Raw genomic sequence first — 19,126 nt, 5'->3', positions numbered from 1 at the left:
TGGGAGTGTTCCTTCCTCTGCAATTGTTTGGAAGAGTTTGAGAAGGATGGGTGTTAGCTCTTCTCTAAATGTTTGACAGAATTCTCCTGTGAAGCCATCTGGTCCTGGACTTCTGTTTGTTGGAAGATTTTTAATCACAGTTTCAATTTCATTACTTGTGACTGGTCTGTTCATATTTTCTATTTCTTCCTGATTCAGTCTTGGGAGATCGTACCTTTGTAAGAATTTGTCCATTTCTTCCAGGTTGTCCATTTTATTGGCATAGAGTTGCTTGTAGTAGTCTCTTAGGATGCTTTGTATTTCTGTGATGTCTACTGTAACTTCTCCTTTTTCATTTCTAATTTTATTGATTTGAGTCCTCTCCCTCTTTTTCTTGATGAGTTTGGCTCATGGTTTATCAATTTTGTTTATCTTCTCAAGGAACTAGCTTTTAGTTTTATTGATCTTTGCTATTGTTTTCTTTGTTTCTATTTCATTTATTTCTGCTCTGATCTTTATGATTTCTTTCCTTCTACTAATTTTGGGTTTTGTTTGTTCTTCTTTATCTAGTTCCTTTAGGTGTAAGGTTAGATTGTTTATATGAGATTTTTCTTGTTTCTTGAGGTAGGCTTGTATTGCTATCAACTTCCTTCTTAGAACTGCTTTTGTTGCATCCCATAGGTTTTGGATCGTCGTGTTTTTGTTGTCATTTGTCTTTAGGTATTTTTTGATTTCCTCTTTGATTTCTTCAGTGATCTCTTGGTTATTTAGTAACGTATTGTTTAGCCTCCATGTGTCTGTGTTCTTTACGTTTTTTTCCCTGTAACTGATTTCTAATCTCATAGCGTTGTGGTCAGAAAAGATGCTTGATATGATTTCAATTTTCTTAAATTTACTGAGGCTTGATTTGTGACCCAGTATGTGATCTATCCTGGAGAATGTTCCGTGGGCACTTACGAAGAAAGTGTAATCTGCTGTTATTGGATGGAATGTCCTAAAAATATTAATTAAATCTATCTGGTCTATTGTGTCATTTAAAGTTTGTGTTTCCTTATTAATTTTCTGTCTGGATGATCTGTCCATTGGTGTAAGTGAGGTGTTAAAGTCCCCCACTATTATTGTGCTACTGTCGATTTCCTCTTTTATAGCTGTTAGCAATTGCCTAATGTATTGAGGTGCTCCTATGTTGGGTGCATATATATCTATAATTGTTATATCTTCTTCTTGGATTGATCCCTTGATCATTGTGTAGTGTCCTTCCTTGTCTCTTATAACATTCTTTATTTTAAAGTCTATTTTATCTGATATGAGTATTGCTACTCCAGCTTTCTTTCGATTTCTATTTGCATGGAATATCTTTTTCCATCCCTTCACTTTCAGTCTGTATGTGTCCCTAGGTCTGAAGTGGGTCTCTTGTAGACGGCATATATATGGGTCTTGTTTTTGTATCCATTCAGTGAGCCTGTGTCTTTTGGTTGGAGCATTTAATCCATTCACGTTTAAGGTAATTATCGATATGTATGTTCCTATTACCATTTTCTTGTTATGGGTTTGTTTTTGTAGGTCCTTTTCTTCTCTGTGTTTCCCACTTAGAGAAGTTCCTTTAGCTTTTGTTGTAGAGCTGGTTTGGTGGTGCTGATTTCTCTTAGCTTTTGCTTGTCTGTAAAGCTTTTGATTTCTCCGTTGAATCTGAAAGAGATCCTTGCCGGGTAGAGTAATCTTGGTTGTAGGTTCTTCCCTTTCATCACTTTAAATATATCATGCCACTCCCTTCTGGCTTGTAGAGTTTCTGCTGAGAAATCAGCTGTTAACCTTATGGGAGTTCCCTTGTATGTTATATGTCGTTTTTCCCTTGTTGCTTTCAATAATTTTTCTTTCTCTTTAATTTTCGTCAATTTGATTACTACGTGTCTCAGCATGCTTCTCCTTGGGTTTATCCTGCCTGGGACTCTCTGTGCTTCCTGGACTTGGGTGGCTATTTCCTTTCCCGTGTTAGGGAAGTTTTCAACTATAATCTCTTCAAATATTTCCTCGGGTCCTTTCTCTCTCTCTTCTCGTTCTGGGACCCTTATAATGAGAATGTTGTTGCATTTAATATTGTCCCAGAGGTCTCTTAGGCTGTCTTCCTTTCTTTTCATTCTTTTTTCTTTATTCTGTTCCACGGCAGTGAATCCACCATTCTGTCTTCCAGGTCACTTATCTGTTCTTCTGCCTCAGTTATTCTGCTATTGATTCCTTCTAGTGTATTTTTCATTTCACTTATTGTATTGTTCATCTCTGTTTCTTTGTTCTTTAATTCTTCTAGGTGTTTGTTAAACATTTCTTGCATCTTCTCAATCTTTGCCTCCATTGTTTTTCTGAGGTCCTGGATCACCTTCACTATCACTATTCTGAATTCTTTTTCTGGAAGGTTGCCTATCTCCACTTCATTTAGCTGGTTTTCTGGGGTTGTATCTTCTTCCTTCATCTGGTAAAAAGTCCTCTGCCTTTTCATTTTGTCTGTCTTTCTGTGAATGTGGTTCTCCTTCCACAGGCTGCAGAATTGTAGTTCTTCTTGCTTCTGCTGTCTGTCCTCTGGTGGATGAAGCTAACTAAGAGGCTTGTGCAAGTTTCCTGATTGGAGGGACTGGTGGTGGGTAGAGCTGGGTGTTGCTCTGGTGGGCAGAGCTCAGTAAAACTTTAATCCACTTGTCTGCTGATGGGTAGGGCTGCATTCCATCTGCCATAATTTGACAATTAAACTTTTACTGCTTTATCACATCTGATATTTAACTCTTTATATATTTATTTTGTCTTCAAAGTAACACTGTAAGCTCCCTCAAAAAGGAGTCTAATCCTCAATTTCCACAAATTTTTTCCCTTGGGGCTAATCTACTAACCCCAATACACAGAGGCTTGCACATAGCTAGCTCTCAAAATGCGGTAAATTGTGTTTTGTGCAATCAGAAAGTATTGAGCTCTTTATAAACTCCTTTGGACAAACACCACAACACATCTCCAGTCAGATGCTTTGTGTTTAGTACTTCATAAAACTGTCCCTTGTACAATTTACTCCTAGTTTATTTCCTCTCATTTTGGAGAAATCATTCCATTAAAATAATCATAAAAGTATCAGTATGCTTAATGTAAGTTTTTAAAAGTGTAAAGGAGTGAAAGTCGTATGTTTAAGTCTTTATAATCATTAGAAAATAGAATTAGGAATGTTTTACTAATTCCATTTAAATATTTTTTAAAGTTTCTGGTAAACTGCTTTATCCAATATTATTAAATAAAGTACCAATGTCAAAGAATAATGGGAACAATTTCATCTCTGTGCTCAGGCTCCAGTTTTCCGAAATGTCAGCTTAATAGAAAACAAAAAGCAGAAGATGAGATCAAGCCTAAATAAAGTTCTAAAACATCTACCTCTTTAAAATTCCTTTTGCAAATTAAATGTCAGAAAATTATACAATCTAAATTTCATAAGCTATTTTTCTTCTAATATAATTTAATAAAGTTGAGAAAAATTTATATATCCCTTTAAGCAATGCTTCAATCCAAAAGAACAATTTAAAGCACCTACTATTTTAAAAGATTTTTATATTCATATATTCATGAACAAATCTTGATTTCATTTATACTTAAGAAATTTTCTAAAATGTTCACTTACATTTTTGTGATTTACACATTTCATAAGAACTAGCTCTCTGTAAGCACGCTTAGCATGAGTTTGATTCTGAAATGGCCGGCTTAGCTTCTTGATTGCAACATTTCTTTCAAGAATGGCATCATAAGCTGCACTGTAATAAGAAATTCAAAAACAACAAAAAACTTAAAAATCTGCAAAACTGAATTTATGAAACATTCATTTAGATTCCTCACTTTCTCCAAAGATAAATGCACTTGAACCAATTTCCAGCCCTTGATGCTCAATATGTCTCTTCTATACCTATTAGAGCATATTCCAACAGTGTATAGCATTGTTAACTGTTTCTTAAAATGCTAATGGATTAAAAGTGAAAATGGACTGTGAAGAAAGAGACTGCTTGTTCACTGAGTGTCATCCAAGATCCACCTAGCATACAATGGGCACTCAATGCACAAATGTTTAATGAGTATTCAGGTCCAATAGATAGCTTAGAGCCCAAATGAATCCCTCACCCCAAATCTACACCAAGGAAAGACAGGATAAAGAATACATGTAGTCATAAATTCTACTCAAAACATTTGCTGAAGAATTCTACATAAGTACATCACTTCCTCTTTAGACACAACAAAATGAATACAGAAGAGGAAAGTGCATATAGAGGCATCTATACGAAAGATTATTTTATAAAAAGTAAACACTTAAAATTTGTTTTGGAGGAGAAATTAAAAATCAAGGTATTTATAAATATAAATGCCAGATTTCAGGACATCAGAAGCTGCTTCATAACTATTAACGAAACAACTATAATTCTGGGAAATATAACACTATACTCATTAACTCTTCACATCTTCCTCTACCATATGACTCTGACCAAACGGCATATTTTGCAAATGACAGGTCAAAGAAAGTATAGCACAAGTAAGGTAAAGTGTCTTAAAATTATAGAATATTATGATTAAAAGAGGCTTTTAAAAATCATTTGGATTAATCACTGCCTGATATAGGGCCAGAGAGGTTAAGTAATTTGTCCAAGGTCAGCCAGAAAGTTAAAAGCAAAGCTGAGACGAGTAGACTAAGACATGAGGTCGTGCTTTTCATACTGGACCACCTAACATACTATAAAAGATGAGTTCTGTTTATATAATATTTGGAAAGTCAGCACACTACTGATTAAAATTATTCTCTCACCTAACTGGAAACCTGAGTTTGTTCTGTGGCAATCTTACTATATCAAATATAGTGAAGAAATTATGTATTAAGAAATTGGTACTACATAAAAGGACACATCTATACATTCTATATATACCATTAACTATTGCCTATATACATATATATACATATACACCAAAACATACATATTACAATCTTTACTTAGAAAATGCTGTTATTTACAGATATGTTCTTCCCAAATTAAAAAAAAAAGGCAAAACAAAAAACATTAGGGGTCACATAAAATGATTAAAAGTTTTGACTGTTTCAGATAAAGTATTTTATTTTTAACCATTAAATTCATTCCTATTAATTTTTTATCTGCTATATCAAACTCTAAATTTGAACTATTTTGTATCCAAGGAAATTAGATTTCTAATTATTGATTCTTTTTTTTAAATTAATTAATTTTTGGCTGCATGGCATGTTCATTCATTGTGATGCACGGGCTTCTCACTGCGGTGGCTTCTCTTGCTGCGGAGCACAGGCTCTAGGCGCACAGGCTTCAGTAGCTGTAGCTCAAAGGCTCTAGAGCGCAGGCTCAGTAGTTGTGGCTCATGGACTTAGTTGCTCCGCGGCATGTGGGATCTTCCCAGACCAGGGCTTGAACCCATGTCTCCTACATTGGCAGGCAGATTCTTAACCACTGTGCCACCAAGGAAGCCCATAATTATTGATTCTTAAATGTGCACAAATTAGAAACACCTGGGGACTCAGAGGCCCCAATCCAGACCCAATGAATCTTACCATCTATAACTGGGGCCCAAAATAATGCCTTTAAAAAAAAAATTAAGTTCTTCAGTTGATTCTGACAGTAGTACAACAGTGAGTTTAAAAAAAATTTTTATTATTTGTCTATTTCATAGTAATGTTTTGTGAAGCAAAAATTTGAAGGCATTTATTCCTTAGGACAGGGGCTGATTACCTTCCAAAGCAATTAAAAAAGAAAATTCTGGTACACAAATTTCAAAAAGCACTTGTCTGAGGATAAGTGAAGATACAGGAACATAATATATTTTTAAAATACTATTAAGTATTTTATAAACAATATATTCCTCACAACAACCCTGTATACTAGGTAGGAAAACAGGCTTTAGAAGAGTTAATTTGCCATGTGAGTCACAAAGTTAATAAATCAGAGAGTTAGAATCTGAACCAATAGTTCACTTTCAGAATTCTTAGCATATTGATATTACCACATCATTTTCTTTAAATTTAATTTGTGGATGGTTAAATGTCATCAGTTAAAATGACAACCAATCAGCCAATAATGCTTTATAAAATGACCCAGCTTCTGTAGTTTGTGATAGTATAAATTACCTTAAGAATACAGAAAAGAGAATAAATGTTACAGTCCCCATTACACAAATTTGTTTGATTCTAATATTTTACCATTATTCCTCTGAACTTTTTTAAAAGAAAGATATTATTATAGGTAAAGCCCCCTTCCTTCTCTCTATTCTCAGAGGTAAGTACTATCCTGAGTTTGGTATTTATGAATGTTTTTATACTTCTGCATACATAAATATATGGTATTGTTTTGCATACTTTAAAGTACATATATATATACAGTATAATAATGTATGTATATTCTACATCTTGCTTTTAAACTCAGTGTTACATTTCTGATTATCCTTGTTGACACATATAAGCTCCAGTTCATTTTAAATGTTGTAGAGTATTTCACTGTGTGATTATTTTTTATTCTCCTACTGATAGATTTGATGTTATTACCAATTTTTGCTATTTTAAATGGTACTGCAAAGAACAGCCCTACATATGTCTCTTTCTGTACATATGCAAGAGCTGTATGCAAAAGTTTTTCTAGAACCTGGGAGAACTGCAGGGTTGTAAACACTTAGGATTTTTTAATAGATTCCAAAACAAATCTGGTTCAAGAAGAGGTAATAAAGATATAATTATGAAAAAAAAAAAGATATAATTATGCTTGAGTGAGGCTTAGAATTCCCTACAACACTAGCTTATTATGCTAACTTAGTAACCTAAAATTATTAACAGAACTATCCCAAAGAGTGTTTTGATTTTCAGTTTATAAGGAATTATGCTGATCTATAGAGCCTAGGCCTTTTGTAAAAATTAGCCTGTAGATCAATTTTAAAGATACATAGGAGTTTTGAAACACATACAGTGGCATATTAGCTGACTTTATTCCCCAGTGTAAAACAAGATTTATGATATTCGAGAATTTCATTACAGTGTAAAAGTGATGATTAAGTGAAGCTTCTTATTAAACAGTTAGCTATGGGAATAAATGTATACATGGAATTACCAAGCATGTCACTTATTCTTTCCTGATACACATATCTGTCTTTACATGGCTTATGACCAAGTATTTAATCATAATTTACACTTAAAGATGACAGAGCTGATTTATAAAATTATGTTTTATGAATAATAAAAAAGCCATTAATCTCAGAACAAAACAGCCGTGTTATAGCTTTAATTTAAATTTTATAGTTTTAATTTTTTGAGGTAAGCTAAATATTTACCAAGGAATATTTACCAAAGAATTTATGAGAGAAGAAAACAGAGCAGTTAATGATTCTTTGCCTAATTTTTGGAAGTAAAAACTTACCATACTATTCCTTGGGCTCCTGAACCTATAGGTTTTAAATTCTGATACCGTTTCAGGACTGTGAATGTAGAATCTCCAATCTCTACACTATAAAAATTGCTGTCACGCTTGCTTCTGCTCATGGTGGCAAGCAACTAATTTAATGGCTTCATCCAAAAATTCACCAAGAAGCTGCAAAATGGAACAAAATGTGATGTTAACAGAATGAATTTGCTTAATCTTAAAATTCAAGTCATCACTCTATTCACAGATTGCTAGATCATGTTAAAAGAGCTGCTTCATTAAAAAACACAGTTAGAAAGAAAAAATTACCACAGAGCCTGGTTAGCATCTGCTATACTTAAGAAACAACCAATAGTTTAAAAAAGAAAAACAAAAAGCAAATAATTGTAACTGTTTTTAAGGTCACTTCCAGTTTAAAAGTTTAAACTAGTCCTTTTTATGTGTTTATTATAGTGTTGAAACCTTAATTTTTGTAACTGATAAACTTTCATTCAAAAATAATTCACAATCTCAGTGAGTGTTCGTGGAAGGAACAACAAATTGACAGGTTAGTAAGCTGGTTATCACATATCACTCCTACAGAAAAAACTAACAAACACAGAGCAGCACCTTGCTGTCATTAAAACAGAGCCCCTGATCCCCAATAGCAACATCCGGGTGTAATGCATAAGCTGAGGTTGTAATGGTTGAAAGAAAGAATCACAGTAGAAAATATAAGATTAAAAAAATATATATAAGGTAAAGTTATTTTAAAAATAAGAAACTATAAGAGAAGCATTTAGTATATTGGGATATGAAACAAAACAATGCTGTTCTGAACTGTTTGGGTCATCTAAAGCATAACCTAAGTTCTGACCACAGAGTTTTACAATTTGTCTGATTGAAAGCCAAAGCAGTCTTTTCCTACCCGTTTGAGTATTACTTGCTGACAAATCTTATTAACCATCCTTACTAGACAAAACCGGCCTATTCTAAAATGCATGCAAGGGACTTCCCTGGCGGTCCAATAGTTGAGACTCGGTGCTTCCAATGCAGGGGGCAGAGGTTCAATCCCTGGTCGGGGAACTAGGATCCCACATGCCACACAACATGGCCAAAAAGTAAAATAAAATAAAATAAAATAAAGTGAGCCTTAAAATGCATGCAAGACAGCTCCAACCTACTCTCCATATCCCGTAATAAACTGAGAAACCAGTTAGGTCTAAAGAATTACTATTTTTGTGTGTGTGGCTGTAAGACAATGCTAACAACAAAAACAAACACACAAAAAAAATTCTGCTAAGACTTAGAATGCAAAGATTTAATTCAACATATGTTAAATGCATACCATGTGCCAGGCACTGTGCTGTGTCCTGGGGCCAGATCATGTAGAGGCTCATGAACTGGATTCTAATAGCTGAATTCTTTTTTTTTTTTTTCTTTTTTTAAAGCAGGTGGCTGAGTTTATTCTGTGCACACACACGCAGACCTAAGTTATCATATCCACATAATAGCTCAATTCTTAGAGTAGGATAGAAGCCACTGGAAAGTGCAGAGTAAGAGAGTGCCTTGACTATATCCCTAGCTGCTACTTGGAGATTATACTGCAAGAGAGGGAGCAAGAGCTGGAAGAGGAAAACCAGTGAGCTACTGAACTAAGTCAAATGAAAGAAATAAAATTAAAATTAAAAAGAAGTTTTAGGTAGGTGGAGTTAAAAATAAACAAAAACTAAACAAAAAGTTTAAACAGTGTAGGCTTTAGAAGAAATAAACTGGAAGCAATTGTGAAGGTAGAGACATGATTTAGATAAATTAAAGAAAGGCCCAGAGAAACATTTCTAAAATCAATAACAAAACTAGTCATGTAATATTCCAGAGAAGACTGAAACCACAAGTCTCATTAACTCTGCCTAAGTTAACAGACCATAGGCTTGTCAATTTCTACAACAAAGCCTGTGGAGATAGTGACTGGAACTGTACTGAGTAATAAACATCAATTTGGGGAGAAATGACATTATAACAATTTTGAGTTTTCTGATCCATGAACATGATATTCATTTCCATTTACTTGGTTCTCCTTTAAGTTCCCTCAGCAATGTTTTATAGTTTCCAATACACAGGTCTTGCAAAATTCTGTTCAACTTCTCCACAGTATTATTGACATTTAGATGCTACTGTGAATGTTTTCACGTTAATTTATTTTTATTTAAATTTCAGTTGTTCATTGCTAGTACAAAGAAATACAATTAATTCTTTTGCATAATAACTTTGTACTAAGCTCACTTATTACTCTTAGTAGCCTTTTTTGTGGATTCTTTGAGATTTTCGACACACACAAGCAGTTTCATTTCTTCATTTCCAATTTGGATGGCTTTGAATTCCTTTTCTTGCCTCACTGCACTGACTGTAATTCCCATACAATCCTGAATAGAAGTGGTAAGAGCATCATCATTCCCTCATTCCCGACCTTAGGGGAAAAGCATTCAGTCTTTCACCACTAAGTGTGATGTAAATTACAGGATTTTACTAGACACCCTTTAACAGGCAGAAAAAGTTCCCTTCAAGTCCTAGTTGACTGAGAGTTTTTTATCACTAAAGAGCATTAAATTTTGTCAAATGATTTTTCTGAATCTATTCAGATTATCATATGGTTTTTCTTTCTTAGTAGGTTCATATGGTGAATTACACTGATTGATTTTCAAACATTAAACCAAACTTGTATTCCTGTAATGACTCTTACTTGGTAAAAAGTATTACCCTTTTTTTTTTAATACTATTGATTCAGTTGGCTAAAATTTCATTAAAGGTTTTTCCATCTATTTTTGTGGGGGCTATTGGTCTGTAGTTTTCTTTCACGCTAAGGGTAAATGCTGACCTCACAAAATGAGTTGGGAAGTATTCCCTTTATTTTCTGAGAGACTTTGTGTAGAACTGATATTATTTCATCTTGAATGTTTGATAGAATGCCTCAGTGAACATTCTAGGACAAGAGATTTTTTGAAGGAAGATTTTAACTGCAAATTTATTTTTTTTAAAAATATATAGGGCTGCTCAGGTTATCTATTTCTTCTTAAATGAGCTTTTGGTAGTTTGTGTTTTTAAAGGCATTTGCTCATTTCATCTAAATTGTTGAATTTAATGTCTATAGGATCTGTAGACATGTGTCCCCTTTCATTCCTGCTATTGTAATCTGCATCCTCTCTCTTTTTTTCCTGATTAGTCTGGCTAGAATTTTATCACTATTATTGATCTTTTCAAAAAGCCAAATTTTAGTTTCTGTTTTTCTTTATTGTTTTGTACTTTTCTATTTCTTTGGTTTCTGCTCTTGTCTTTATTCCCTTTTTTTTTAGGATTACTCTTATCCTTTAGTTTCTTAAAATGGAAGCTTAAGAGTACTGATTTGAGGATTGCTTTTTATAATATAAACAATTAATACCATAATTTACCTTTAAAGCAGCACTTCAGAGCTTCATCCCACAATTTTTTTAACCATCAAATCTATACTTAATAATAATAAAAGCAAAATTTTACATAGAGCTTACTTTATGCTGGGTCCTGTTTCAAGTGCTTATAAATACTCTTTTAATCCTCACAACAGTCCTATGAAGGTTTTCTAATTGTTTATGGATAGAGAGTAAATTCAGTCCCTGTTACTACATCTTGGCTGGAAGTATAAGTCCCATTTACTCATTTTGTCTGATGCTGCATTATGTTAAGAAAGGACCTATTGTTTTTCCATTTTACAGATGACAGAATTGAGTCTTTAAAGGTTACCTATGGTTGCAAAGTTAGTAAAGAGTAAGTAAGTTAGTAAGTTAGTAAGAGGTTTGTTTGTTTGTTTGTTTTTAGAGTGAGGATTTGAGTCCTTCATCCATACACTATATTGAGTCCAAAATAAAACAAGTCTTGGTGCTGAAGAAGACATGAAGGAAGAGGTGAAGTTACAAACATGTTGTGTCTTAAGCATGTTGAGTCTGAGATACCTCACCGAGACATCCAAATGGAAATATCAATTTGGTAGCTAGATACAGAATTGGACCTCAGAGGAGAAGTCTATGTGAAAGATATAAATTTAAAAGTTGGCATTGTTATTGAAGCAACGAGAAAGAATAATATTACTCAAGAGGATACAGTAGTAAGAAAAGAAAGGCCTAAGAGTCAGCTTTGTGGATACCCACATTTAATGAGCAATTAGAGAAAGATAAGCCAACAAAGAAGTCAGAGAAGATGTAGCCAGAGACATACACAGAAAATGAGGAGAACACATTGAAGAAGCCAAAGGAAGAGTGTTTTCAAGAACAGAATGGCCAATAGTATTGAATGCTACAGAAATATCAAATAAGTAGAGTGATGGGGGTAGAAGGGTATTAGAATAGAATGATGGGGGTAGAAGGTAGATTGGAATGAGCTTAGGTGTGAATAGGATATGATTTTAGAAATAAGTTAAGTGGGTATAACTACTTCTTTAGAGAAGCTGATGGAGAAGACACAAGGAAATTGATGGAGAAAGGTATATGGTCAAGGGAGGATGATTAGATTAGATATTATATATAATATACTACAGCATAGCATGCATAATATATATAACATAAAGACAACCTGATCATATTTCTCTGCTAATAGAAAAGACCCAAAAAGATAGGAAGGGTGACACCAGGAGAGTGAAAAAGAAACCTGAGGTTTCAGTTAGCATAACATCTCTGAAAAGGTGGAAAGAAATGGGATCCAAAGCACATGTGTGGCCATACAGAAAGAGATACTAATGCAGCATTGCCATCAGAAAATACCTTCAGAAGACTGAGACAGAAGGAACAATTTCTAAGATAAGGGCATTAAGGATACTGGTGAGATTTACAGAGGATCCATTTGGTGTACCATTCTCTCCATAAGGAAGCTGGAGCAGGAAGAGTGTAAGAAGGAAATGATATGGAATCTGAAAACTCATTTCCCTACTCAAAAAGGCCTCTTTGTGGATTAAGACCAAAGAAACATACAGAATTTAGAGGTGACTGGTCATGAGTCTCACAGGAATAAAACAAAAGATAGGCATTATTATGCCATTTAATAGATGAGTAGCTGAGGCTCAAAGTGGTTAACATGCAACAGAATGTTGCGGACATACTGAGTTTCAGCTTTAGCTTTCAAAATATTCCTCTGCAAGAACACTACACTCATGTCAACGTGGTTAAATTATCATCCCCAAACTCTTTCACCTGATTTACTCATTTCCCTTTCTTTTTTGGGAAATACTTTGACCTCTTTTTTGTAGCTATCCAAATTCTATCTACCAAAGACTAGCTTAAATATAATCTTCATGAAGCCTTTTCCAGCTTGAACCTAATTTCTCATCAAAACTACCTTGCTGTATATTTAGATATGCAAATTTTACTGTCAGACTGTGGTCCTTCTGAGGGCAAGGACTTTGTCTCCTACACTCTCAGATTTCCAAAACATGTCAGCTCTTTAAAAGAGGTATAATTTAATAAGTAACTGCTAAAAATGTTAACCAAGAATATGAACCTTTTTAAAAGTAACAAATCACTTTTAAAAGTTCTGTTTATCTTTCCCATTGTTTTCCTTCATAAGAAAAAAAAAGGCTGAATTAGGCTTTTATAACTCAAGGTTTATTTCTGTAATGTCTATACAAGAAACAAGACTCATCTGCTATCAGGCTGGCCCATCCATAAAATGGTTGGTCTGGTGAGCCTGAATGTAGAGACAAACGAGTTAAACTAAGTAGTTATATAAAGAGTACTCAGGGAAAAAAGAGTGAGTTCAATAGAGCCATAAAGCCAGGCCTCACAGACAACAGAAAATAATTCAGGCAGTGCAACAAAGTTCAGAATTCAAGATAGCTCTAATCGTCCGATTATCTTGACAATAAGTCACTGGGGTGAATCGGAGCCTATCTATCTTTAATCATCTTGCTTTTATGGCTACCAGCAGACCCCCTCTGTGATGGTTAATTTTGCGTGTCAAACTGACTAGGCCACAGGGTACACAGATATTCGGTCAAACATTACTCTAGGTGATTCTGTGAGGGTGTTTGGATGACTTTAACATTTAAAATTTAAGTCAATAGATTGAGTAATGCATATTGCTCTCCTCAATGTAGGCGGGCCACATCCAAACAACTAAAGGCCTGAATAAAAACGAAAAGGTGGGCTTCCCTGGTGGCGCAGTGGTTGAGAATCTGCCTACTAATGCAGGGGACACGGGTTCGAGCCTTGGTCTGGGAGGCTCCCACATGCCACGGAGCAACTAGGCCCGTGAGCCACAACTATTGAGTCTGTGCGTCTGGAGCCTGTGCTCCTCAACAAGAGAGGCGGCGATAGGGAGAGGCCCGTGCACCGCGATGAAGAGTGGCCCCCGCTCGCCGCAACTAGAGAAAGCCCTCGCACAGAAACGAAGACCCAACACAGCAAAAATAAATAAATTAATTAATAAACTCCTACGCCCAACATCTTCTTTAAAAAAAAAAAAACGAAAAGTTTTATTCTCCTGCAAGTAGAAGGGAACTCCTCCTACCTGACTACTTTCAGGCTAGGATATCATTTTTTTCATGCTTTCAGACTAGAACTGAAATACTGAGTCTTGAGCCTGCTGGCCTTCAGGCTAGAACTTAACGTCATCGGCTATTCTGGGTCTCAGGCATTCAGACTTAGACTAGTGTTATATCAGCTTTCTGGGTCTCCAGAGTGCCAACTGTAGATCTTGGAATTTGTCAGCCTCCATTCTGTCTCTCTCTCTCTCTCTCTCTCTCTCTCTCTCTCTCTCTCTCTCTCTCTCCCCTCCCTCCCCCCATGCATCCATGCATCCATCCATCTACCCACCCACCCACCCACCCATCATATTGGTTCGTTTCTCTGGAGAACCTTGACTAATATAAAATTTCACTCTACTCTGAAATTTTCTTCTGTGTAACTCTTGGCTTCTACTACCTCATGATGGCTGCATGCTGACTTTTCCCTCATCATCTTCTACTTAGGACTCTGCTCAAACATCAGCTTCTCAGAAATGCCTTACATGATTAGCCTATCTAAAATAGTACCCTCTAATCACACCCTCTTCCTCAGCCTGCTTCATTTTTCTTCAAAGCACTTACACTACTGACATCTATTACATGTTACTTATCTGTCCCCTCAACGTAAGTTGCACGAAAGCATGAAAGTTGGTCTGTTCATGACTAAGTCACCAGAGCCTAGAATAGTAACTGGCAAATATTAGGCATTCAGATAGGTGTTGAATGAACAACAAATGAACAAACTGTAACTATAAGTTCCCATTACGAACTGTCCATCATTCTCCTCCTCTCAAGGAGTAATTTACATGAGAAAAAGAGATATGTGCTTGATTAGTTTAATGCCCGTTACTGCTGTTTGTGCAGTTTTCATACCAGGCCACTTCACAGACTACTACCCTTGGGTCAAAGGCCTGCCCTGGGCTTATCAATTATGGCCAAGGTGGCAGAACCACATTCTACAGTATCCATCTATGCTAAGGAATTGCTTAGGGCTGCTTTCTCAGCAAGTAGGTAATAGCCTTTAAAATGAGGTTAGGTCTAACTAATGAAGTCTGACTACTTGCAGATTATAGTCAGAGATTCCTGGCCTCACACCTAAGTCAATGTTTCAAAATTCCTATTAACATCACTCTTAAAAGCCCTCAAGTGGCCTCTAGAGCAGATCTCAACTGCCACTATGTAAATGCATCTATTTCAGTTCCACACATTTTTCAAAGTTTATTCTTCAATTATATTTGAAGTAATTAATATAGAAATACCATTATGTCATACACTAACGTGTATGACATAATATATATTCTTTTTCAGATTTTCCCTTATAAGTTATTACAAAATATTGAGTATAGTTCCCTGTGCTATAGAATAGGTCCTTGTTAGTTATCTGTTTTATATATAGTAGTGTATATATGTTAATCCCAAATTCCTAATTTATCCCTCCCCCCATTCCTTCCCCTTTGGTAACCACAAATTTGTTTTCTATGTCTGCAGGTCTATTTCTGTTTTGTAAATAAGTTCAATTTGTATCTTTTTTTTTTTTTAAGATTGCACATATAAGCAATATCATGTACTATTTGTCTTTCTCTATCTGGCTTACTTCACTTAGTATGATAATCTCTAGGTCCATCCACGTTGCTGCAAATGACATTATTTCATTCTTTTCTATGGCTGAGTAATATTCCATTGTATATCCATACCTTAATTGAGGTTACTTGAGTAGGTTTTTTACATTCCAACCACAAAATAATGCTTAGACAGGTATCCCTTCACAATTTCTGTATTTTGAGGATGACTTTAGCTACATGAAAACCTCAGAACTAGTTTCTAAGATTTATATATTCAAATTATTTATTGAAGATCTCAAGACTTTATAGCAGTGTCCTCAGCCATAAAGTAACAGGCTGCTGGCTACTTTTTAAACAAATGATGATAATATACTTTATGTAATGGAACCCAATATGCTTATGAAATTATCATCAACATTTCAGTTACATGGTATCCAAAATTTTTAAATTACTTTGTTCTCAAAACAGCAAAAATCTCAAAATATTAGGAAACTGGCTCTGGGCTGCTGAACTGTATTTAGATTATTGTTAGTGGCTAAAATGCAATGCCAATATTCTCAATGACATTCAATTCAATAAAAACAGGTAACCTAATTTGTAAGAATATACTATTTCCCAAGATACTCAAAAGATATTTTCATTTTAAAGTTAAAAAAATTCATACTAGTAAATTCCTATAAAATTTTTATGAATTCTTATACAAGAAAGAATACATAGTTTTAAGGGTACCTTTGTACAATGCAGTACCTGGGTAAATTCTTCCACTATCCAAAAAATTGATCATGCAAAATAACTTATTCCTTGAGAAAGATTCAAATGCCTGCCATTTTCTAATAACTTTTGCCAAGTCTTTTAGTAATAAGATTCTAGGCTCACAAGAGAAGAAAATGTTGATTGCATTCAACCACCACCAGAGACACCTTCTAAAACCACAAATTGGGAAGAGCAAATAAGAAGTGTCCCAGATGCATCTTACAGGGAATTTTATTAATGTTAGTTAATTCCACATATAATTACCACTAGTTTATCTTGCCAGCAATGGAATTATGATCAGAATTTTTAAAAAGTGCTAGGTAGGTGTTAGAAGAAAATGATTCCATGACAAACAGCTTTCTGTAATTAAATGTGCCTGTTCCCAGCAGGAGAAAACAAAACAAAACAAAACACTGAATTTCAGAGTAAATTACACCATTTTTCAGAATCTGTAAGCTCAGCAAGACGGGGAGAAAAAAAGCATTTCCATTTGATTGTATTAACCAGGTATGACAAATCTAAGTTGAAGATTTGCACGAATAGTAAAAAGGTTTAATTGTCCAGCTTCAAAACTATAATCAATCACTCAGAAACAGCTTTAATTTTAAGCTCTATCTCATCTTCAAGTTGCCCTTCACTGGCTAAAACCTACAGCTTGGGTCATAAAAATCTCTTTTTTCACTACTAACACAGTAACAGCAACAAAAGCCAGAGACTAAAAACAGATTTTTTTCCTGCATAAATCTACAGCAGATATTAAGTGTTTTCTCCTCTTATCTTCTCCCCCCTCAGACCCTCTAAAGAGATATATGACTTTCTGGAGTAGTTCAATAATCTACATATGGAAAAACCTCATGAAGTCACTTAGAAGACAATTTAAACATAACATGGGTGTCCAACATGCCAACTGGCAGAAGTGATAAAATGACTAGCTTTTTTTTGGTCTGGATCTTTTGATTCACAAATGTTAACAGTGCTAACTACTCTAAGTATATTTATTTGTTCCTAAAGAGCTCTCTTATTCTCTAACAATTTTAAGCTATAACACAGTGAAGTACTTTGAAGGAAAAAGATTCTAGAATAATAACGTCAACTGACTTAGAGGAAGAAGCCGTCAAAAAACAAGGCACACGGGAAGCACTCAGTATAAGAACAAGTCCTAACAGTGCTCAGAAGGTCCTAGCAGTATTACAGTGCTGAGTAATAATCACTAATTATGATACTCCTGAGGCTTTAAGAAATTAAATGACCAGTGTACTCCATTTCAGAAAGCCAGAAGCTGGCTAATAAAAGTTTTTAAAGCAAAGTTATGATTTTTAAATGTCCGTATACTGGGGAGATTTTAAAAATCACATATAATACGCATCATTCATTGGCAATAAACATGTTGCCAAAAAGTCACAGTTAATCCTCACATCTTTACAATCTCCTTTCATGTTCCACTATTTCTTGACCCCTCTGGAGAGCCACTCAAGAATTCCCAAATCCAGTGGCCTGTTCAGTCAATTCCTCTTTTAACTTCTCTTAAGTTTCTCTGTAAATTGCTCAAACCTTGCAAGCACGTTTTCTCTACTTCCCACTCCTTAAATGCACACCGTGCCTAAGACCACCTTATCACTCTATATATTATGCTTCCTTGGTAAAGTCATAGCTTCAATTATGATTCCCAATTTCATTTCCAGTCCTGACCTCTCTCCTATATTTTCAACTGCCTCTTGATCATCTCAGTATGGATATTCCATGGGTATTGAAACTCTAAATAGTGAAGATCAAACTTTTCTTCCTTCCAAAACTCACTCTTCCTTCCACATCTATTTCTATTAGCAGCAGTACTATTCTTCCAGCAACACAGGCTGCAACTCTCCAAAGAAACTACTGGTTCATTTTCCTTTAGTGTCACCTTCATTTGAGGATCAGTCTCACACTGAGTTACTCTCACTTATGTTCTGCACATAAGGATTCCCACCCAGGCCTTTAAGAACTCTGCTTTCCTGTTAGTCCTCTCCTGTTTTTACTTCTTTCATTCCTCAGCTTATGGCCCATTAGATAGATCACCACTATGCCAATAACCCTGCCCTACTCTCTCCTGATGCACCAACCTGAAATCGCACAGCACAAACCAAACTAGCTGTCTCCTTTTGAGCATATATGTAGACTGCTGAACAAAACCCAAAATGGTCCATAGTGCTTTTAAGTTCAAGGCCTTCAATCTAACCCAGGCAGAAAATTCTAGATTTCCCCTAGTCAGCTATCCCCTCTAATTTCTACAAGGTCTATTTCAAAGAGTCCCACTGTTCCTTACATCTTCAACTCTACCTTACCTGTAGATAATCCTAATCCCTTCCCAGAGAAAAGTCAGGAAATAACTTCTTCCCTTTACTAAACCAGGGTCCAAATACTTACTTTTGCTTCATTCTTCACTATTACAATGTAACAGTACTCTGAATAACTCTCCTGATCTTACTCAAGTAATCATCAGTCTTTCTCCTAGCACTCAAATATGATTAAGACCCTGCTATTTAAAAACAAAATATACACATACTTTAAAACCCTATTTCACTGTCAAAAACAATCACTAGCTATTGATCCCTCTCTCTCCTTCCTCTCACAGCCAAATTTCTCAAGCACTGTTTACATTTGTGGTTTTGATCTCTTTACTGCCCCCGCCAAGAGTCCTCAACCCTCTGCTTCTACTTTCACCACTTCCATTAAACTCATTCACCAACATCATCAACAAGCTCCTTGCTCTGAAACCCAACAAAACTTGACTCCGTATGCTGCTCAGCAGTATCTGGCACTGTTCACCATATTCTTCTGTCTGAAACACTCTCTTTTCTTGGATTCCCCAAAACACTGCATACTCTTGATTTTTCTTACCTTCTGTTCCTTCTCAG

General features: G+C 35.2%; 1 protein-coding gene across 5 annotated transcripts in view; it reads right to left on the bottom strand.

Annotated features, from left to right (window-relative positions):
• MAPK8 (mitogen-activated protein kinase 8) overlaps positions 1–19,126 on the bottom strand; it is a 104,541-nt gene that overhangs the window by 30,257 nt on the left and 55,158 nt on the right. For 4 of the 5 annotated variants that reach the window (XM_027098543.1, XM_027098540.1, XM_027098542.1 and 1 more), the window contains exons 2-3: positions 7,413–7,583; positions 3,629–3,758 (exon numbers count right to left, since the gene is read on the bottom strand). The exons of the other annotated variant lie outside the window; for it this stretch is intronic. In XM_027098543.1, the coding sequence (XP_026954344.1) occupies positions 3,629–3,758; positions 7,413–7,534 (252 nt within the window). In that variant the 5' untranslated portion in view covers positions 7,535–7,583. The remainder of the gene's footprint in view (positions 1–3,628; positions 3,759–7,412; positions 7,584–19,126) is intronic. 5 annotated transcript variants of the gene reach the window in all.

Source organism: Aethalodelphis obliquidens, unplaced genomic scaffold (assembly GCF_003676395.1).
Source record: "Aethalodelphis obliquidens isolate GAN/ISIS:26980383/991018 unplaced genomic scaffold, ASM367639v1 scaffold124, whole genome shotgun sequence".
Taxonomy (NCBI): domain Eukaryota; kingdom Metazoa; phylum Chordata; class Mammalia; order Artiodactyla; family Delphinidae; genus Aethalodelphis; species Aethalodelphis obliquidens.
Note: the sequence above shows the minus strand (reverse complement) of the source record. Positions and strands in the feature narration are given on the sequence as shown.